General features: G+C 42.1%; 2 protein-coding genes and 1 long non-coding RNA gene across 3 annotated transcripts; 1 reads left to right on the top strand and 2 right to left on the bottom strand.

The window, feature by feature from the left end:
* Positions 1-2,342: 2,342 nt before the first annotated feature.
* On the bottom strand, positions 2,343-8,710 carry LOC123508792 (probable glutamate receptor). The gene is made up of 9 exons (XM_045262708.1): positions 8,652-8,710; positions 8,073-8,163; positions 7,440-7,598; positions 6,798-6,945; positions 6,129-6,346; positions 4,694-4,845; positions 4,124-4,234; positions 3,426-3,586; positions 2,343-2,537 (listed from the first exon to the last, which is right to left on the bottom strand). The coding sequence occupies exons 1-9, from the start codon at positions 8,693-8,695 to the stop codon at positions 2,473-2,475; spliced, it is 1,149 nt and encodes a 382-aa protein (XP_045118643.1). The 5' UTR covers positions 8,696-8,710; the 3' UTR covers positions 2,343-2,472.
* Positions 8,711-9,813: 1,103 nt separating this feature from the next.
* Positions 9,814-16,407, top strand: LOC123508736. Its single transcript, XR_006675996.1, has 2 exons — positions 9,814-9,850; positions 16,163-16,407. It is a non-coding gene; the product is annotated as an uncharacterized LOC123508736 (long non-coding RNA).
* On the bottom strand, positions 13,039-22,207 carry LOC123508735 (probable glutamate receptor). The gene is made up of 10 exons (XM_045262614.1): positions 21,982-22,207; positions 21,706-21,809; positions 21,511-21,601; positions 21,059-21,217; positions 20,385-20,532; positions 19,464-19,681; positions 18,528-18,679; positions 14,720-14,830; positions 14,195-14,355; positions 13,039-13,751 (listed from the first exon to the last, which is right to left on the bottom strand). The coding sequence occupies exons 1-10, from the start codon at positions 22,024-22,026 to the stop codon at positions 13,696-13,698; spliced, it is 1,245 nt and encodes a 414-aa protein (XP_045118549.1). The 5' UTR covers positions 22,027-22,207; the 3' UTR covers positions 13,039-13,695.
* Positions 22,208-23,771: the final 1,564 nt, after the last annotated feature.

Genomic DNA, 23,771 nt, shown 5'->3' on the forward strand with positions numbered 1-23,771 from the left:
CAACTTAATACCTAACAATAATACTAATGCTATATGGAGGCAATGTGGAAAAACACGGGACGAGGGGAAGTGATACTTATGCGGTGTGGCAGTGGTAAAGTGCTGGGTGAGGTGGATCCCACGGTAGTCCAAGAGGCGTTGTGTTCACTGGTTGAGGCCTCGACTTGACTTCCAGAAAGGCAAGAGCTGGCTTAACACTTCCGGTTGAGTCGAATCGGGCCGCGTGAATCCAACTTCGGGACAGTAGCGGGGCTTCATGAGACGGTGACGTGGAAGGTTCATGAGACGGTGGCGTGGAAGGGGAGGCGGAGAGGTGGCGAACGAGGTAACAAGCGGAGGAGGGGATGGTAGTGGAGTATGTTACGGGCGGGCCGTAACAACACACACATACACAGAGAGACTGTCAAGTAGTTATCACTGACATATAAGGAGGTTACTTGATAAAGTGTCTGAATACTTGCAGTGTTATGGTGCCAGCCTGCTTGCTGCCGTGCCTGACAAACAGACAAAGCGCTCTTATGTGACTATAATCCAATTAAGATCGCAAGAATAGAAGTACGAAGTATTTCAAGCCTTAAAGATCCTTACTACTGCCTTGAAGCGGTATTTTTCCATGCCTATAATCTGCCTGTGCCACTTGTTGGTACTTTAGAATTTGAATAACTTAAACTATACTGTTTTAAATTGAATGTGGTTAATTTCTGTGAAAGCAATGTAACAAAGTATCTTAATTTTCGTACCATGTGAAATGTGATCGGTGTTGTCTCGTTGTGGTTGACATTTTCAGTTGTTATTATTCTTCAAGAGAGCCAGTCACAGTAGGGAGGCAATCATTATTTCACCTGAGTTTTGTTTTCGTCATCGCCGTTGCCTTCTAGAATGCAAAAGATTTTTTCACCTGTCATCATTACATTTCATGCTTATCAGTTTCCTTATAGCCATAAAAAAAAAAAAACTTTCCCATGTGTTAATAATATTTTTTTTTTACTAAGCGCACGGCAAGCGATGTGTGATGGAAAGCATGGAAGTGTTGAGACATGAGTATGTAAATGAAGAAAGAAAGGAAAGAGTGGAAGAGAAGGATCCTGAGCTACATCTTTGCGCCCCATCAGTGTATGTAGCTGCCCCTCCAGTTCAAGAAGTGTAAAGTATATCACGTACCAAACTTCTTCCACTATTAAGAAAACGAGTGTACAAAGCAGGCACTAAAATACATTTTTTTTTTTTTTGTGTTGCACTCAAGAAACATAGATCCGAGACATTTGGTAACTAATCCTGGAAATCCAGATATCTGAATAACGGGTTTCAGGAGTTAGCCATGAAGAGCAGTTTTCTTTGCAGGTGTACTGCCGTGGAGCCTCAGTACTGGGTAACTTGTGAAGACAGCTTGTGGTCGTCACTACGAAGCGCGAGAACGTTTACCATCCTACATACTGTGATTCTGTTCACAAACGTTTCAGCGCCTGATGTTGATTGCTCGAGGGAAAGTCATAAGAGTTTCTAATAGTGATCTAATGATTCTAGTGGTATTTTATCAAGAGTTCTAAATCAATAAAAAAAAATAGAACCCGATTAGTCACTCCCATTTCGTCTGAAATGTCCTTTTAAGAGACTAATATTAATAATACTCACACAGTCACACAGTGTTAATTTTCTGTTAATCTCAGTAGTTTATTTTAAATATCTTTGGAACTGTAATTTGGTTCCTCAGTAGTTTTCCGTGTTTAGGGGCCAGAGAAAGTATTGTAGAGAAAGATAAGATTAGTTTATCAGTCTTGTGGTGTCCGAAAGGTAATGAAACAACGTTATTGTTATATATTTTGCTTCATTGCGGACAGTGGAGTAGAAAGTGAGGAATGAGGTGTGGTCTGCTCTAAATTACATACCAGATCTCTGCCAGTATTCTACATTAGTGCTCGTTTTCATTGAGACAGTGCTTTGGCGGTGCGATAAGGAATGGGCGCAGCTTGGTGGTGGTGGTGATGGTGGTGGCGGTGGTAAGTCACGGAAAGAGATTTAGTAGTGAAGAAATATTACGTACTGCTTTGCAAGACGTGATGATGTTGAAATATCAGTGAGTCTTTGGGATAATAATAAAATGACTATCGTTTTCTTCAAAAGACTAATGTTAGGTGAGGTTTAAATGAATTGAGCTGATCAATTTTAGTAGTTTCCGTCGTTGTGTAGAAAATAAGAAAAGAAAAAAATCTACTTAGAAATAAATAAGTAGCCATTCTAGAAATTGTTACATTAACTTTAAATCAGTAATCATTTATGTCTATAATTATTACCAGCAGTTGATACCCAAGACACTTTTCCGCTAATACAATGGCGCTGGGGACAGATAGTAAGCATGGCTCTGGAAGGAATATTGTGCGCTGTTTTCTATAGTGCTTAGATGTTCTCGAAGTAATCTGGTTCGCTGTTAACTATAGTATAGGCAGTGAGGAACAGCTTCTTCCTTCTCTCTATCTAGGAGGAGCACTGGCAGGAAACCATCGCCTCTATCAGGAAGACTAGCGTGGCAGCAACAAGACCTGAGGAAGACATGTGGTTCACCGTCTGGTACTTTCTGTCAGTCAACAATCATCAGTCCCACTCTTGTCTCATACCTCGATTTCTCACCTCGCGTCTCTCATCTCCCGTCTCGTTACCTGTCTCTTTCCTCCCGCTCTACACCGCTCCTCTCCTCCAGTGTTAAGCCCCTCGTCACTTATCTCTTATCTCTCATTACCTGTCTCTTTCCTCCTCTCTTCTCCTTTCCTCTCCAGTCTCTCACCTCTCGTCCTTCATTTCCTCTCGTCTCCCGTTATCTGTCTCTTTCCTCCCGCTTTACACCTTTATTCTCCCCTCCTGTCTCTCACCTCTCGTCTCTCATCTTTCACATTTAGCCCCTTCAGTACTGGGACATATTTTTACCTTGAGATTTGTGTACAATTAGACCATTTTATTGACATTAGGAAGGTCTATGGAGGTCGGAAGATTAATGGCCACAGTTTTCACTATTTTACTCCCCGACATTAGTTTTTAAAGCTGCATAAAATCATCAGATAATGAGCAGAAGGAATATGGAAACGCGTCATGGCACTGAAGGGTGAATCATCGGTCTCCCAACTCCCGTCTCTTATCCGCTCATCACCTTTACCATATCACCTCTTACTTCACTAACTAATATTGCGCTTTTGACCTCCTGTCCTTTATCTTCCCGTCCCTCATCGCGCCACTCACCTACAACCACTTGCTTCCTTCTCCTCCCCTCCCACCCTTTTTATTTTATTTTTTTCCCTCTTATTAATGTGATACCTACCAAATGTATACTTATTATGTACAGAATAGCCATTTTAATGGAAATAATTTTTTCTGATTCTGATTTCTGATTCTTTGCTTCCTGTACCTCACCTCCCAAAACTCCTCGAGGCTCTCACCTCCCGCCAGCACGAGGAAGCATCCAGCAAGGGCGTCGGTGTCTAGAGCAGCGATGCCCTCACTGCGGTCTGCTGATGGCGGGCGTAGACACTGGCTAATGTTAGTGATTTGAGAGTCCAGCCAGCGGTCCAATATGCCTGCCTCCTTCACCGCCAGTATACTATAAGAGAAGATAAAAAAGGCAGAGGGTATTTAAGCACTTTTTATGTATTTATCTATGTATTCTTTTCATGGTTTATTTTTACGCGTGTCTTTATTTTCTTTCTTTTCATGTGGGTTGTTTCTGTTGTAGTTTTTTTATTTTATTTTTGCGTCTTGTGTTTTGCGAGGTTAGTTTGGGTTATATGAGCTAGGTTACATTAGATAAGGTGAGGTTAGCTTTGGTTTATTAGGTTTGTGGTTGAGTTAGGTAAGGCAAGACTGGGAAAAATACAGTACGGTAAGGTTAATAGCATAAGATTAGGTTATATTAGTCTATGTAAGAAAAGAATAGGTGAAGTAAGAAAATATGAAGATAAGTAAGAAGAAGAGGAATGAGGCTCGGACAGGGAGAAGAAAATGTAATCTTCCTCGAGTAAAATAAAATAAGAGTAACTAAAGACGCATAAGACGAGAGACGCATAAGACGATAGGTTAGGGTGGGAAAGTGAAAATAATGAAGTTTATAGGTGAGAAAACCACTGATCCTCTTACTAACATGTGGTCAGCCTTGGCGCGGTAGGTGGAGTTGATCCTGAAGGCCATGGCAACGGGGAGATTGGTGTACACATCCTCGCGGGACATGTACAGGTGACACTGCCCGCTGGTGCTGTGGACACGCCGACACTTGTGAAGCTCCTGCCAGAACTCATATCACAGGTTTTAAACAGCTTGTCCAATAGTGATACAAAGCGTGACTCTGATGAAACACACACACACACACACACACACACACACACACACACACACACACACACACACACACACACACACACACACACAGACTCAAACACACAAACAGAGGATGGAAAGTACGCTTAAATGAAGAGAAAACAATTAGATAAAGATAAAAACACACCGAGAGTAAGAAAAAGGATTCTCAAGTAATGTGAAAAAAGGAAAAAAAATGCGCCTAGAAGTAGAAAAACATGTTCAGATGAGGAAAACACTTAAATAATGAAGAACACATCCAACGATAGAGAAATAAAAACTCAAATAATAAACAAAAACCCATTTCATGAAAAACACACTCGAGACAATGAAAGACACTCGAGTATTTGCTACCCACCTGAAGTCCCACGACATGGCCTTCCTCATGGTGGTTCTGTCGCAGATAGCCGCGTACCTCCCAGTGGCGATGTCCTCCCGCGCCGCGTAGCAGTCAGGAATGGTGCCTGAGATGCCCCTGAACACTTGCCTCCTCACGCCGTCCTCCGCCTCCTGCACCATATAAAAAAACGAGGACATAAGATGATAAGGGAACATGCAAGAAGACAATAAGTTTATACGTTACATTTATTTTTTAGCCTCTTCAGTACCAGGACGCGTTTCCATATTCATTCTGTTATTTGATGATTTTATACTGCTTTAGAAACTTATGAAAGGATTGAAATAGTGAGAACTGTAGACATTAACCTTCTGACTTCCATAGACCCTTCTTAATGTCAATAAAATGGTCTAATCGTACGCAAATCTCAATGTAAAAATGTGTCCCAGCATTGAAGGGGTTGAAACATAGATATTTGTGTACTCTGACATTCCTTACATTTTATCCATCTACCATTCTATATGAGAGTTGATTTCTTTTCATGTTTTTATTAGAATGAGGTTTTTTATTTTCTAAGTTTGAAACCCATTATTTTTTTTTTTTGTACTATATTTTGTTAATCAGTGTTGATTGTTTTGTATTCAACTTTTAAATGTTTCGAGTCTTTGACCAGGATATGTTTTTTGTCCCACCAGTTAGTGCATTTGCATACACAGCGTCCTTGTTTCTGGGTCGCGGTAAAAGACTGGGGAAGTTTGCTTGACAGCTTTTCATTCCCGATTATCTTTAGTGCTTCACTTTATTTATTACACACACACACACACACACACACACACACACACACACACACACACACACACACACACACACACACACACACACACACACACACACACACACACACACACACACACACACACACACACACACACACACACACACACACACACACACACACACACACACACACACACACACACACACACACACACACACACACACACACACACACACACACTCACACACACTAGGAAAAGACGTCCGCTGGTAAGCAAGTTTATAATTACGTGAGGTACTCCGATAACTTTTGCTAAAGCCTGTTACAAGTAAAAATAAGACCCCAAGAATGTGATTGAAAAATGTAGTCCCGCCGTCGCATTACTTACAACACGCACGCTATCCATCATATTATCTGCAATCATGTCCCACTGCCGCTGCTTTGTCGCCGCCGCCACAAGCGCTTGAGACTTTTCTGATCATTGAGCGTAGCTGTTTTTTTTTTGTGTTTTTATGATACTCCTCCTCCTTCACATCCCATCAGTCCTATCAGTGTTATCTATCACGCCCCAGTAACGCTTCAAACAGAGGGGCTGGCTGTGCTGTGTTTAACGCGTTGACCGAGTGAACTGTTCACCTCCTCGTGTCTATTTTTATGTCTCTTCCCTTCATCACTTACCTGGAAATACTGGAACATCATGGAGCCCGCCTCCAGCCTCCAGGGCAGTTCGTCCTGCGCCACCAGGTCTACCAGGGAGTCAATGGGGATGGTGACCCGCGGCACGGTGAGCATGGCGGTGAGAATGCCGCTGTAGGAGGACATGAACACCAGGGACGCCAGCAGCCAGGTGGTGACCAGCACGCGGCCTGCGTCATGGGGCGGCAACCACTCAGACCCTGTAGAAAGAGGAAGAAGAGGAGAAGGAGTAATATAAAGAAATGCAGAAGAAAAAGCCAGCAGCAACAGCCTTACTGGCCCTCCGAGTCTGTGTGTGACTATGCTACCACTGCAGATTCTATGAGTTAAAGGCAAAAGCAGAACTGGGTTCAAGGAAGGAAAACAAGTCAACATAGAGTCGAAGATGTGATAGGAAAGATTGAAGAAGAAATTCTGTTATCTAGTACACTAAAAAAAAAAAAAGAATACTCTATGCAGGTGCGAAGGAAAAGGAGGAGGAGGAGGAGGAGGAGGAGGAGGAGGAGGAGGAGGAGGAGGAGGAGGAGGAGGAGGAGGAGTAGGAGGGGGAAGGAGGAAGAAGGAGGAAGGAGGGATAGGGAAATAAATTAATATGTGTGCACAGAACATCGTCAGCTCTACCACGATACATCGTTGGGTGTGGTGACTCACCCTCTTGAGTGAAGGCCTTGAGACCCCAGATGGCTGCCTTGGCCAGTGTGTTGCGGTTCTTGGTGTTGTACAAATTCGCTTCCGCCGTCGCCACTCGCGCCATCACCACTACCATTGCCACCAGACTCATCAGCGTCAGCAGCCACACCTGCGGCGCCGCCACCAGGACCACCAATGTTAACGGTTAATCATGTATTTTGTCTCATAGATATTGATGAATTCCATATCCTTTTTGCTGTCATGTATTGTTATTGTTATTTTCCTTTTTGCATCATTGTGTTATGAATCACGATGATAGTAATACCAGTAACTAAATGGTGGAAAGAATTGAAACACCTTTGAGGAAATAAAATGGTTGGAAGAGGAAAAATGATAGAAAGAAAGTAGAAAAGGAAAAAAAGTAAGATGAAAAACAACTGTGTATAAACAAATAAATGAAGAAATAAATAAGCAAATGATTAGAAATACTAAAAAAGAAAAGACTGTGGTGTAAATGTAAAAGTCAATGTACAAAAGAAACTTGACAAGAAAAACGATGACGCAGAGTGGACAATGAACAGAACGAAGAGAGAATGAGAACTGGATGAAAAAAATAAAATAAAAACTATCTCAGTGATAATGAAGCAGGATAATCTGTCATACCACGTAGGTGAAAGGCAGGAGGAAGCCAGCCACATCACTCTGCAGCGTGGGCCTGATCAAGAGGATGGCCATGTTGACGCTATGGAAGGGATACGAGAAGTCACACACCTCCTCCCTCTGGTGTGTCACTCCGAACGGCCCAAGCGACGCCTCCACCTCCTGAACGCAAACACACGCTAGCATAATGTTCCCTATGAGATTCACATTCATTAACAAGATAAAGGGTAAGAATGGGCTGATCAAGGTATTTAGGAAGCTTAAGGAATGATGAAGGACAAAATGTTTGGATGTAATATTGGGACTGTTGGAAAATATGATCAGAATAGCAGATTTACATTAGTTAGCAAGACCTGGGCGAAGAATGCGACTGAGCAAGATGTTTAGGAAGCTTAAGGAATGATAAAGGATAAAATGTTTTGGGATTGGGAGAAGGACAAGAAAGAAGAAAGTGACGAAGGAAGACAAGTAGGAAAATGGGCAAACAAATACACAAAGAGAAGTAATAAGTAAGAAGAAAAGGTATAAGAGAGAGAGAACTCATGAACACCAAAAATAAAGAAAAGATAGAAGGTAAAGGAAATGTCAGCAGGCTTGAGTGTGTGTCTGTGCTTCAAGTGGTTATTCTCGACCCACCTGCCGCTGCAAGAGTCCCAGCAGTCCATTCCACGTGCCGTTAGCGTCCGGAGCGCCCCAAACCCCATCCGGCGGTGTCACCAGCTCGTATCTAACAGGAAGAGCAACACTACAGCAAGACAGTTTCTAGGCCTTTCTCTCTCTCTCTCTCTCTCTCTCTCTCTCTCTCTCTCTCTCTCTCTCTCTCTCTCTCTCTCTCTCTCTCTCTCTCTCTCTCTCTCTCTCTCTCTCTCTCTCTCTCTCTCTCTCTCTCTCTCTCTCTCTCTCTCTCTCTCTCTCTCTCTCTCTCTCTCTCTCTCTCTCTCTCTCTCTCTCTCTCTCTCTTATAGAAATAAAGCATTACCATTCTAAGTTGATAATATGCTATGGTTAGATAATTTCAACACCACGGTCTACAAATAACAAGACGTTTCAGTATGAAATATCTTGCAATATCTCTAATTTATGTACTGTACATATAATACACTTATGTAATGAAGACGAGTCAAACAGCCTCCCAAATAAGTATGGAAGTCTATGCTGTTTGAAATTCTCTTGTAAAATCCATTATAGATAAGAAAAAAATCAAAACTGACTTACTCGAACCCAAGACTGCTTGCAAGAATAAACAAAAGATTCGCCATGGGTCCTGTGATGCTTAGGGAACCGTTGGCTTGCGTATTCACCTTCGTCCACGGCACCCACTGCGTAGGAAACAGCGAAAAGCATGTGTAGAGGGAAGGAAAAGTAGGGAAGAGGTGATACGGAGCGCTGACAAGAAGAGAGTAAAGAAGGAGAAGAGTAAGAAAAATAAAATAAAGAAAATACAAGCAGGAAAACATGATAGAAATGGAGGAGACAGTGAAAAGCATATGTAGAGAGAAGGAAAAGCAACGAGGAAGTGATGCGGAGCGGTGACAAGAAGAAGACGGTGAAGAGGGAGAAAAGTTAGAAAAAAAGTAGTATAAAGAAAACACGAGCAGGAAAACATGATGCAAGTGGAGGAGAGAGAAAAGAGAATGTAGCGATAGAGAGAGAGAAAAAAAAACAAGATGGGAGTAATATGGAGCGGTGACAAGCAGAAAATAGTGAAAAGGGAGAAAAAGTACTGAAAATGTGTAGTATAAAGAAAATGCAAGCAGGAAAACAAGATGAAAATGAAGAGAGAAAAGCGAGTGTAGAGAAAAAACAAAACAAAAAAACAGGAAAATAGTGATATGGAGCAATGACAAGCAGAAGATGGTGAAAAGGAAGAAAAATTACCCCCCAAAAAAGTGCAATAAAAAGAAAATGCAAGCAGGGAAACGTGATGAAAATGGAGGAGAGAGTGAAAAGCATATGCAAAAAGAAGTAAAAGCTGAGGTGGTGATGCAGATTGGAGACAAGCAGGGAGAAAAGTTGAAATAAACGTAATATAAAGAAAAATACAATCAGGAAAACAAGACAAAAATGAAGGAGAGAGTGAAAAGTATGTGTAACGGGAAGGAAAAGCAGTGAGAAGATGATGCAGAGAAGAGATGAACAAAATAGATAACAAAATGCATAGACAAGCAGGAAAACAAATATAGCAAGAAAAAAAATCCATAAATAAATGAACTAAAAACAGAACAATATAAAACCAAGTCAAATAGGTAAATGTATAAAAAAGGCTCGGGTTTACATATGTCTCCTTCACTGTTGTCGTTCAGGTCGTCATTACCTCAGCCACAGCCACGCGGAGGGATGGAGTGGTCGTTTGCATTGTCATCGTGTAGTTCCTGTGAGAGAGAGAGAGAGAGAGAGAGAGAGAGAGAGAGAGAGTAGGATTAAGAAAATTACAGGATGAGAAGGAAGGATAAATGAAGGAAAGAAGTGGTGCAAAGGAAGGAAGAAGGAAAAGAAAAGATGTAAGAGAGAGAGAGAGAGAGAGAGAGAGAGAGAGAGAGAGAGAGAGAGAGAGAGAGAGAGAGAGATTTATGAAGACCGTCCAGCTAGGTCAACGAGAAACAATAAAATGGCTGGGCACTGAAGCAAATGTTTTCCTCCACAAACGCTGCCACCTTCACTCACAGCTCCAGAATGTTCAGTGATTTTGTCTTTGAATTAATGCTAAGGAAGGAAGGACGTGAATAGTGTACCTCTGTATCGTTTCTTGACAAATTATTAAAAGTATGTAACTAGAATTCTTGTGGGTTTGAAGTTTTCATAATGTGATTTCAAAGAGAGCTTAACCCCTTTAGTACTAGGACGCGTTATTACCTTGAGTTTTAGGTATAATTAAATGGTTTTATTGACATTAGGAAGGGTTTATGGAGGTCAGAAGATTAAGTGCCAAAGCTATTATTATTTTAATCCCCTTATAAATTTCTGAAGCTGTATGAAATGGTCATTTATTAATCAGAAGGAATGTGGAAACGCGTCCTGGTACTGAAGGGGTTAAGAGGGTGTATGGGAGTCTATTAAGAGTTTTCAAGAGTGTTCCCGTGACTCTGGTGATTGTTGAACAGCTCTCGTTGATGTTGGGGATATTGAAGAAGGTTTTCATAATTCAAGTCATAATTTTACCAATTCGAACAAAAGGTATTGGTGTCTTTCTAATAAAATTTGCAGAATTTTTGTAATAGTTTAACTTAATTCTTTGGAAGTTATTTGGGATTTCCAGTGATATTTTTGAGATTCCAACAGACTCTTGGAAGTCATTCGTAGTTTTCAAGAATGTTTTCACGATTCCAATGATAGTTTAACAAGGATTATTTATCAACAATTGGAGAAAAAAAAAGAAACATGAGAATAAGAGAAAACGTGTGTTATTTTTCAAAGTAGTCGTTATGAGACTCCAAAATATTTTAAAGTATGAAGCCGTCCACTGATTTAGCTTCTTGAAAATGCTGTGTGATTTTAGAATATAATTTCATAAGGCACTACCGACACCAAAATGAATGAGTAGCAGAATAGTTCAAAGCATTTTTTTTACATGTAGCTTTAGTTTTTACATGGCGCATACATCTTCAGACATTCAGGTAAAGTTAAAAGGTGTCAGTATCATACATCTTTACCTCGGACGAAATACAACTGAATAATGTGACAGTTCAAACATTAAACTCCCACTAGCTTTATTTTCCTTTCTTGAACTCGTCTAGGTTGATTTCAGTGAGGTAAGAAGATTTATACTATCATCAGCAAGCAGTTAGTGAGTTAACCACCTTCACAGCCACCTGACCTACCTGTCCCGCGGTCTCCTGATGACTGACTTCCTGTGCTTGCAATCCCAGGCTTCCGTCACGCCCTCACCCCCTTCCCTCTCATTCCTCATTAAAATAGACAGGTGGGGGTCCAAGAACTCCTCTGGTCCATCTATTATGCAGTTGGTCCAATAAACATGTGTCATTCTATCATATGTGGAGTAGTGATGACATGCTGCTCATCTCTCTTCAAAGGTGACGAAGGGTGAGTCATCTGTGCTGGTGTGTCTTGGGTTGGCCTCACTGCTGGCTATGGAGTGTCAATTTTGTTATAGAAATTTCCTCCTTATGTTTTCTTTTTACTCTTCTCTCCTTCCTTTTGTTACATTTTCAAAACTGGTGTTGTAGATTTTAACATTTTGTGTCTTTTCAGTGTGTGTGTGTGTGTGTGTGTGTGTGTGTGTGTGTTTCACTGTTTGATCTGCTGCAGTCTCTGACGAGACAGCCAGACGTTACCCTACGGAACGAGCTCAGAGCTCATTATTTCCGATCTTCGGATAGGCCTGAGACCAGGCACACACCACACACCGGGACAACAAGGTCATAACTCCTCGATTTACATCCCGTACCTACTCACTGCTAGGTGAACAGGGGCTACACGTGAAAGGAGACACACCCAAATATCTCCACCCGGCCGGAGAATCGAACCCTGGTCCTCTGGCTTGTGAAGCCAGCGCTCTAACCACTGAGCTACCGGTGTGTGTGTGTGTGTGAATGGTTTCATGGATTTATTCTCTACATATAAGGGAGGATGACCAAGTGCGAATAATGATAATGATAATAATAATAATGATAATAGTAATGGTAATAATAATAACAATGATAATATTAATAATAATAATTATAAATTTGATGATGATGATGATGATAATGATGATAGTAACGATAATAATAACAGTAATAATAATAATAATAATAATAATAATAATAATAATAATAAAGATAATAATAATAATAATAATAATAATAATGATTGTAATGATAATACTTATACTAATAGTAGATAATAATAATGATAATAATGATAATAATAATAATAAGAATAAGAATAATAAGAAGAATAACAATAGAGTAAAAAAAATAAGTCTTTACACATTACGTTGAAGCATTTCTATTTTTGTTTTACTTCAGATTTATTAACATATTAAGAAAGATAATAAAAAACAAAAGCAAAATAAGGTCTTATCTTGCCACGACTAACACATAATTCTGTCATTTAGTCATCTATTACTCCCATACTGGCGTTGACACAAGTAAGGCTCTTTCTCTACTGTATCATTCACATTCATGTATGTTCTTGTATAATGCATTTAAAAGGGTCCCAGTTAGTTTGATTTTCGGTGTACAGGTTCAGGTAATGTAGGTAAGGCTAGGTGGCGCGGGCAGAGGCAGGTGTGAGGCAGGGAAAGGTGTATCTGTCGAGTTGGTAGTGCATGTAGCGAGAATGTGTTCAGAAGGCAACTAAGGAAAGGGTTGTAATGTCACGGAAAACGAACACACACACACACACACACACACACACACACACACACACACACACACACACACACACACACACACACACACACACACACACACACACACACACACACACACACACACACACACACACTACTAATTAAATATATGTTCCTCATTAAAAAGAAAATAACATTAGCATTTTGTAACAAGATATAAGTTAATTCATGTCTTCTTTCCCTTTTTCTTTTTATCTCTTCACTTAAGTTCATCACCATCAAATGAAAATACGGGACAATGAAACACAGTGATTGCCAGGATTTATTGAGTACGTTTGTCTCTCTGCACCAGGAGATATGCACACACTCTATCAGCGCTGAAGTCTGTGGTGGGGGCCGTGGAGGCGATGGATTGGTGGTGGTGAAGGGTCCTAGTTTGGGAACTGATTATTTGGTATCAGTATTATGATTTTGCTGGTTGTTTTGGGTTCGGAGGCAGAGTAATGGTGATGGTGGTGGAGGATGATGGGGGATGATAGGTGGGAAGTGGGAGTAGTGGGGAAGTGATGATGTGCAGGTCATTGGTAGGGAGCTGAGGGGATAAGGTGGTGAAATAGTAGTGGTTCTGGTCCCTTTGTTGGATGGGAAGTCAAGTGGTAGGGTTCCAGGTAAATACAAGAACATTTTAACGTCATATTTCACATTTTACAATAAATTCTGGTAAACTACGTGACAGCAAAATTAGTATAAAAGAAGTCTTACGGAATGAGAAAAAGAGTATTGATCAGCACAAATACAGGTTAATTTTACGCAACATTTAACATTTCAGACATCTTTTTCAGTATAGCGATAAAAAAAAAGCATAAGTGTATCGATCGATGGTGTTACGGACAAGTGTCAGTTGATTAGCGCTGGCAGAGGCGAGTAGAGGTCAGTGCACACGTCTTAAGGTTCTCCATGTTGCTTTCATCGCCGGGGTATTGAGGCCTCCAGGAGAAAGACTGCAGTGCCGGTGGCCAGACCTGAACGTACCAGAACATGATAAGCAGTTGTGAATCAAGCATGACACTTTTTGAGATTAGTTAAGTGAGTGATTCAGTGCACCTCAGAACATGTGCTTCCTTCCACCACTTCCTCATTAACACCTCATTTTTTGCTGCGGGACCTCATGTTTCATCTCTTGAGTATTCGTTCCTCACCTGTCTCTCACCTCCCACTCCCTTCACTTCTCATCCCTCATCTACCACCCCTTCACTTCTCATCTTCATCTCCTAGCATTCACCATACCTCTTCCCACCAATCTTCCGCTCTCCATGTCTCATTATTCACCTCCTTGCTCCTAAATCTCCAACATTCCGCTCTTTAAGCATCTCTTATCTTATCTCACACTGTCATCTTTCTCCTGTCATGCCTCCCAACACACTTCATCATTTTATCTCCTCCCACCTCATCTCTCGCCCCTTACCTCCCGCCAACACGAGGAAGGAACCGGCCATTGCCTCAATACTTAATGCAGCAATGCCCTTCGAGCGGTCCGCGGTTGGGGGGCGAAGGCACTGGCTGGTGTTGGTGATCTGGGCACTCAGCCACTGGTCTAGAATGCCCGACTCCTTCACCGCTAGGATGCTGGAAGAAAACGGGAAAGAATGACGAGAATCTCCACACTTTGTTGTTTATTTTCGGGGAGATTTCGAGAGTTATGCTATGCTATGTTACGTAAGAGCTGCTATTCCTCCCTCAGTCGATAATTGACTTTTTAAATTTTTTCTCAGTAGCTCATTATCTTTCTCGTCCTCGAAGGGCAACAAACACCAAATAAACTCGAAAAATACCCACTACTGTTTGTATCATGAAGCCTTACGTTGTACAATAAGATACACAATACAGTCCAGATGCGGGATAGAAGTTGGTCCAAGAAAGGTGTATCAAGTAAGGTTATGCTGCTGTGAATGCCGGGTAGATGTGTTCTGTTTCGAGTTACGGGACTCACATTTGATTGACAGGGGCGAGGTAGGTGGAGTTGCTCTGGAATGCCATGGCGATGATAGCGTTGGTGTAGACGAGCTCGCGGGAGATGTACAGGTGACACTTGCCGCTGGTGCTGTGGAGAGAGCCGTGATGAGGAGCATGGTCGTGGAATGAAAGAAATGGAAAACTGATGGAGACGAATAATTGCTACCAACGTTTTGAGGAATGTAAAGGAAAATGAAAGAGGCACAGTGGACTTGAGAGAGAGAGAGAGAGAGAGAGAGAGAGAGAGAGAGAGAGAGAGAGAGAGAGAGAGAGAGAGAGAGAGAGAGAGAGAGAGAAGAAATGATTTAACCAGCAGGATAAGGAAAGGAGATAAGATAAAGAATGATATACATCAACATAACAAGAAAGACTGATAGGAAAGATGAGGTGAAAGGAGTTAAGCCTCTGTTATCGCGCGGGAGAAAAAAACAACTGTCAAATTAAGAATGGATTAGTAGAATAGTGAAAATACCTTTTATCTTACTATCTTTTATCTTATTATCTCTCTCTTTAGCGCGGCTCACCAGTAACACCAAGGAAATTACATAATGAAAGGAAATAAGGGACACTACAAGAAGTTATTAGGCTTACACTTGGCAGTCCTTGTATTCAGCATACTTACTGCCTATTTCCACTAATTGGGGCTGCCGTGGTACAGTGGAACCATGCGTGCTTTGTGGTCCTAGGGGTCTCCAAGCGCACACAGGTTCGAATCCTGTCCACGGTCTGAGTGTAGGTTGGGCTTCCTCACTCAGGGCAATGGTTTCCTAGCGGGTGGGCTTTGAGATAGGAGGTACCACAAAAAAGTATCTCCTTTTAGCCCATAAATTCCCGTGAAAAGCCCACATGGTAGAAATAATAATAAAAGAATAAATAAATAATCCCCATCCATGAATTTGTTTAATCTTTTGATGACTCAGCACTAATGACCTTGTTAAGTCCATTCCATCCATCTACCACTCTATTTACGAACCACCTTCTTATATCTTCTTTCAACCTCACATTTTTTCAGGTTTGATCCATTAATTCCTGTTCCTTTCTGATTAATCCTGCGATGCTTTCATACGTCACCCTTCTTATATCCGATATCACTTAAGCACCTTTATCTGATCCTCTCTTAACGTCTCTCTTAGGAATGTATATTTAAAAGTTTCGGTCTCCTTTCGTAATCTTTCAGTGATTCTCTTTTGTGCTGATTCTAATAGACCTATATTTTTTCTGTAATGGGGAGCAGAATTACACGGCATGGTCAAGATGAGCTCTGACACTCACGAAATGTAGCTTTAACCTCTCCAGTACTGGGACGCATTTTTACCATGAGTTTTGGGGATGATTACACGATTTTATTGACATAAGGAAGGACTATGGAGGTCAGAAGATTACTGGCCAGAGTCTTCACTATTTCAATCCCCCACATAAGTGTCATAACCTGGCATGCCACAGCCTGGTGGGACATAGCGTGATGCAGCAGTGGAAGAACACACAAGGATGTAAATAATTACGTCTACGGGAGAATTGTAAAAGGGACCCTGCTGCGAATCGAGGCGAAATTGGGTCAGGTATCCTGTGTCAGGAAACCATTAACACGAGAGTGGGAGGCCAACCATTAACAAGAGAGTGGGAAGCCAGGCATCAGATTGTACGCAGACCCAAACAAACACCCAAGACAAAATACTCTGGTTACGATGTTGGAGAGTAGTATAGTCAACACGTGTTTCCCCACGTGTAGTTAAACAGGATTGGTGGTTTTAAATGGCCAATGAACAAGCAGTATTTCATGTTTAGACCAATGGTGAACGTGCTATGAGACTAGGGAAAAGTTGAGCCTATGAAACACCAGTAAGGCAATGTTGTGTATACTACGTTTAAGGTTGTTTCTACATTACCTTCGTATGTGTTCTCGTCCTTACATTGTCACACGTGGACCTCCACATGTCTGATCTCTGAATGGTAGATGGTAAAATGGGCGTGGAGAAAAGGTACGAAACCTTGAGTATTTAAAATAAGCAGAAACCAGCAAGAAGATCTCTAGAATCTTGGCAGAAACGAGAGGAGAAAGCAGAAGGCAGTGGCCGAGAGGAGGAGAAGAAACATTTGAGTCATGGACAGACTCTTTCTTGTATTAGTGAGTAAAGCTCTATAGTTGTTAATGCAGTCTAAGACAATGTTTATGTCATTTAAGTGAAAGGAGGAAACAAATATAGGATGTGTATTTATTAGGATGTTATATTAAGATTTTATGTATGTGTAGTGCAATTCCACAGTTGATGCATTAAGATATATCATATTGAGGAGATAATTACATATGATATATTGTGGTGTATACATTATATGGGCATTTATAGAAGTCAAGCATTGAGTTGATATTGAGATGCATCAGCTGTGAAATTGGCACCTAATGTTTGTGGTTTATTTGTATGTGATTAACATTGATGAAGGATTTACGGAGATAAGGATTTACGGAGATGAGCTTAACATTTCTAAGGGCATTGATTGAATTTGTGTGACATTATGAGCAATCTTTGAGAAGTGGTGTAATTAATCTTAGATGAATTAAAATTAGAAAATACAATACCGTATAATATATTACCTGCAGTAAGAATAAGTCTTCACTTAGAATAGCACGATTGCAACCTGCAACGAACTTCCGAAACTGGTGGCAGCGTTGGGATGCCAGGTTATGACATAAGTTTTTGAAGCTGTATAAAATCACCAAATCGTAAGCAAAATGAATATGAAAACTCGTGAAGCTACTGAAGAGGTTAACCCCTTCAGTACTAGGACGCATTTTTACCATGAGTTTTGGGCGTGATTAGATGTTTTTATTTACTTTAGGAATGGTCTATGTAAGTTAGGAGATTAATGGCCTGTCTTCACAATTTCAATCCCCCACATAAGTTTCTGAAGCTGTATTAAGATCGCCAAATTGTAAGCAGAATGAATATGAGAACTCGTCATGCTACTGAATAGGTTAATATTACTTCGGGACTTCTACTTTTAATATTACTAACAATTAATCTAAATGCTCGATTTGCTCGATTTTTTTTTTTGGCATCTATGTATTGTTTTCTCAGACGTGTATGTCAATTAACGGTAAGCTCGGTTGGGATAGATTGTTGAGATCCCATTGATGAATAAACTTTAGCTAATATCTTTTTATGAGTGACGATGATAATCAAAAGTAGAATAAAACAAGATAAACCAGCTGATGTTTTGTGTGTTAGTTCTCCTCTGTTAGAATGGTTTAAGTCTAAGAAGATTAGGTGAAGAACAGAAACTGGTAGAGAGTTCCTGATTTGACCAATGAAAGGTGTGAACGAGGGCAGGTTCTAGTTAAGTATTGCGCTAGTTTAGGTGGACCAGTTCAGTCTAACGTATCTCACAACAATTTGGCAACTGAGGGTGAAGTGATTACAAGGCGGGATGGAAAGAGGCAGAGGGTTCCAGAGTTTACCAGTGAAAGAAATGAGAGAGTAGAGATAGCGTTTAGCCCTTTGAGTACCATGACGCGTTTCCATAATCAATCTGCTTACTATTTGGTGATTTTGTACAGCTTCAGAAACTGATATGGGAGATTAAGATAGTGAAGACTGTAGCCATTAATCCTCTGACCTCCATAGACCTTTCCTAATATTGATAAAATGGTCTAATCGTACACAAATCTCAAGGTAAGAATGTGTCTCAGCATTGAAGGGTTAATTTCTGCACAAATGAAATTGAATGAGGTAACTGAAACTGAAATGACTCCTTTGGTTTAGATGGTTTAAGTCAGGTATGAATCTCACCTGAAATCCCACGACATGGCTTTCTTCATAGTGGTCTTGTCGCAAATGGCCGCGTATTTCCCCGTGGCAATGTCCTCGCGCGCCGCCCAGCAGTCCGGAAAGGTCCCTGAGATCCCCATGAACACCTTCCTCCGCACGCCGTCCTGCGCCTCCTGTGGATGACGCCGCCACGCCTCCGTCAATAACAGTTCACGCTCCTAAACTGAATCGCAGTTGGCTTTTAAACGTTTAACATATTGGAGTATTGTCAGAGTTCAGTTTGGTAAAAATAGTATATGTTATCCTTTTCTTCTTCCTCTTTCTCTTTTTCTTCCTTTTCCTTTTTCCTTTTCCTTTTCCTTTTCCTTTTCCCTTTTCCTCCTCCTCCTCCTCCTCCTCCTCCTCCTCCTCCTCCTCCTCCTCCTCCTCCTCCTCCTCCTCCTCCTCCTCCTCCTCATCATCATCATCATCATCATCATCATCACTGTATGGAGCACGGCCGCACAAAAACACAACACGTCATTTAATTTTATCAGTTACAATCTGTCATGGCAGACCAAGTTTCAGGGAAATCAAGTTATTTTTACACCGTTTTTAATCAATGGCACGAGCCGCCGCTGCTCACTGGTCCATTTTCTGCTGTCAGCCGTATATCGAACAAAAATCCTGTCACCACATAAGCGTGACGAACAAGACGCCTTCATTTATATATTTCTCTGGTAAACTGTGCCTGCTTTCGTATTTCCAACTCCCTATGGCTTAACTTCATTTAAGAGGAAGGTCCCAAGACATTTATCCCTTTAATTTGGCTAACTCTTTGATCTGCAAGGGGACTGGCAACTAAGTGGACTTTTTTTTCCATTTATGGAGCCCTGGCCAGTTTTTCCCTCTTATATAAAAAAAGGGATTATCATGTTTGTACCCTAACTTCCCCAAGGTGAGCGCTGCCAGCCTCACCTTGAAGTACTGGAACATCATGGAGCCTTTCTCCAGCCTCCAGGGGAGGTCCTTCTGCGCCACCAGGTCTGCCAGGGAGTCAATGGGGATGGTGACCCGCGGCACGGTGAGCATGGCGGTGAGGATGCCGCTGTAGGAGGACATGAACACCAGGGATGCCAGCAGCCACACCGCGGCCAGCAGGCGGGTGGCAGTGAAGGGCGGCACATCCACGGACCCTGACGGCAGGATGCAAGGCAATATGAAGCAAAGAAAGTGATGAACAATAATACGGCATGTATTGAGCTGTGATAGAAATTGAGTGTTTCTTTATCTCAAGTATACCAGTATGATCATAATTTAGTAATGGTGTAATAGAACAAATAGGTTATGGAAAAATAATATCCATAATGTAAGGTCCGAGCAGAAGATGGTGTTTTTATATGGCAAGTGCAGAAGAGGAGTATGTCTACGTCGCAGCTAACGAATGCTGCTGCTGCTGATGATGATAATAATAATAACAATAGTAATAATAATAATAGTAATAATACTAATAACAAAAATAATAATAATAATAACTAATAGAAAATAATAATAGTAATAATGAATAATAATAATAATAATAATGATAATAATAATAATAATAATAATAATAATAATAATAATAACAATAATAGAAATAGTAATAATAACAACAACAACGAGAGTCATAACAATAATAATGATAATAATGAACAATCATAGTCATAACAATAATAATGTAGCGCAGCGCAAGTTCTGAAAAATAAAGAATGAATAAATCTTTCTTGGAAGAGCTGAAGGTGAAAGACTGGTATTTTTCTATTACAAATACCACTGAGTGACAAAAGACGGAGATCTCTGCACCACAAGTCCCGCCAGTGTGTCGTGAGGCGTTCCTGTGTCTCTCTGCCACTGACTCACCCTCCTGCGTGAACACCTTCAGGCCCCAGATGGTGGTCCTGGACAAGCTCCAGCGCATCGATAACTTAAAGAGCCTCACTTCCGTCGTCGCTAAGGGTGTCATCACTGCCACCACCACCGCCAGACTCAGCAGCGTCAGCAGCCACACCTAGGGAGACACCGCTGTACTCACCACCAAAACATAACAATATAACCTCACTCAGTGCGAGGGACTGCTACCACTGTCTTTACTACCGGCACCACCACCTAACGAAACATAACCTGACCTAACAGTGTGAGGGATTGCCACCATCTAAACTCCCTTATTTAACCCCCCCCTTCCGTACCATGCCGCGTTTCCATATTCCTTCTGCTTATTATTTGGTAACTAATACACCTTCACAATTTCATATGAGGGGTCAAACTAATGAAGACTGCGGCCATTAATAATCTGACCTCTATAGACCTTTCCTAATGTCAATGAAATGGTCTAATGGCGTATAAATATCAAGGTAAAAATGCGTCTCAGTACAGAAGGGGTTAATTCTTGATCCAACTCTGTAATTGCATCAATACGGCAGGAGTGGTAACAGAAGCACCAACGACAACAGATAGTGAGATAGAGTGCAGGACAATCATCACATAATGGATTCCGTAACCCTACACGCCACCCTGTTATTAACGCTCCGCCTCACCTGTCCAGTAAAGGGCTTCACGAACCCCGCCATGTCGTTCTGTAGCGTGGGCCTCACCATCAAGATCGCGTTGTTCTCGCTGTACAAAGGCGTAGAGAAGTCACACACAGTCTCCCGCAGGTCAGTCACTCCGAAAGGACCCACAGCGAACTCCACTTCCTGTAGCGGTAGATTTGTTTCTGAGGGCGTGACATGTAGAAACTCGCAGCTGTTTACACAATGCTGTGGCCTCGCTTTCCCGGTGTGTGGAGTGAGGTGTGGTTTTTATCCGCTGATCGGTCACTACGAGCTCTGAGCTCTTTCCGTAGGGGAAAGGCTGGCTGGGTGACCAGCAGACGACCGTGGTGAATACACACACACACACACACACACACACACACACACACACACACACACACACACACACACACACACACACACACACACACACACACACACAAGGCGGGACTCACCTGGCGCTGCAGCTGGCCCAACATACCATTCCAGGAGCCGTTCGGCAAGGGACCGCCCCACACCCGGTCCGAAGGGCGCACCAACTCATAGCTGCAACATTAGGAATTCGTCTTAACGTTTTTGTTTCAGGATTTCACATATTTTCAGACTAGCGGCAAAATATGTAAAAGAAAATGGCGCCTTCTTTAACTTACTTGAACTTAAGAACGTTAGATAGGATGTCAAGGAGGTTAGCCATCGGTCCATCGATCCTCACTGTCCTGTCAGCGTCCGTCAGCACCTTGGTCCACGGCACCCACTGGACAGACACATGCAGATAGGGTAGAAGGATCAGTGAGGCATTCTTTACAAACACTAACTACTAATCCAAACACCAAGCAAACACCAAAATCTCTTCAAGTCACCTCAGGGTCATTGCACCAGTTCACCACAAGCCCCCACCCTCCACACAGCCTCGGCCTCCACAGTACCTGCTCCACCGCCACCTTGAGGACTGGTCTTGAATGCGTTGCCATTCCCCACACGCACGACTCTGCTTCCTTCAGTCACGCTGCACTTGCTGTCAGTGGCCTGTCGTCGCCTTCCGCTTCACCGCTCTGCTACTCTTTCCCCTCGTGCCACAGTGACGCAGGGTGTGGCGTGGGGAAGGACTGACAAATGAGCTTCTCCACCTGTATGTATTGCGTGTTTGGATGGCAACCTAGGAGTCACGTTTCATTTCTTATTCTATACTAGAGCATACCACTGTCGCTCAATATATGTGTAAAACACACACACACACACACACACACACACACACACACACACACACACACACACACACACACACACACACACACACACACACGCCCGGTAGCTCAGTGGTTAGAGCGCTGGCTTCACAAGCAAAAGGACCGGGGTTCGATTCCCCGGCCGGGTGGAGATATTTGGGTGTGTCTCCTTTCACGTGTAGTCCCTGTTCACCTAGCAGTGAGTAGGTACGGGATGTAAATCGAGGAGTTGTGACCTTGTTGTCCCGGTGTGTGGTGTGTGCCTGGTCTCAGGCCTATCCGAAGATCGGAAATAATGAGCTCTGAGCTCATTCCGTAGGATAACGTCTGGCTGTCTCGTCAGAGACTGCAGCAGATCAAACAGTGAAACACACACACACACACACACACACACACACACACACACACACACACACACACACACCGTATAGTATAGTGGTTAGCACACTCGGCTCACAACCGAGAATGTCCGGATTTGAGTCCCTGGCGCGGCGAGGCAAATGTTCAAAACCTCTTAAATGTGTAGCCCCTGTTACTTAGGAGCAAGTACTCGTAGGTAAGGGATGTAACTCGAGGGGTTGTGGCCTTGCTTTCCCGGTGTGTGTGGAGTGTGGTGTGGTCTCAGTCCTCCCCGAAGATTGGTCATGAGCTCTTGAGCTCTTTCCGCAATGGGTAGTTGGATGACCAGCAGACGACCGTGGTGAATTACACACACACACACACACACACACACACACACACACACACACACACACACACACACACACACACACAGTAAGCCAATCTTCTTAACCAATAACCACTCCTCCTCTCTTTCGTTTCGTTGTCGCTGCGTCGTAAATTAGTTAGCAAAGGCGACGCAAAAACCTGCTAGCTGTACATATTTTTATTCTTTTTGTCCGCGCGTCTCCACTGTGCGGGATGATTGGTGCTAACTCCTCATCATTCACAGGTCTTATTACACTCGTGATTTCAGACTGCTTCAGGTTTGCAGTTACATGGCAATTATGCAGACTATTTTGTGATTCATTATTACATCCATCTTCTCTTTTATATCTTCTCGTGTTCTGATTTACATTCATGCCAATTTGGTAGTTTTATTTATAACATTATATTTCAGTTAAGATACATGTGAGGTCTGTCTCCTTATTTATTTTAATTGTGCATTCTAGTTAATGTTTGTACTAAGCCAGTGTCCATACTACTGTCGTGGCAGTGTGGTAGCCGGCGCGCTGCTCTCATCTCCTTCGACTCTCGACGACTTCTCCGAGCAAGATCCCATAACGTAACATGCATCTGCCCACCTGAACAGGCTTGAGAGAGAAGCCAAGGAATTGTAACCTGTCTTCGCAACACAAGTAGAAGGATAGGTGTTCTGCTCTCCTCTTTTTGTATGCATGTCTTTCTTATAAGAGACTAGGAAGGATCGCCACTACACGCTCAACAGTAAATAAAGCGAAGCACACATTCAGTATACTCTGTTACAAAGG

The sequence above is a fragment of the Portunus trituberculatus genome, chromosome 25 (genome assembly GCF_017591435.1).
Source record: "Portunus trituberculatus isolate SZX2019 chromosome 25, ASM1759143v1, whole genome shotgun sequence".
Taxonomy (NCBI): Eukaryota; Metazoa; Arthropoda; class Malacostraca; order Decapoda; family Portunidae; genus Portunus; species Portunus trituberculatus.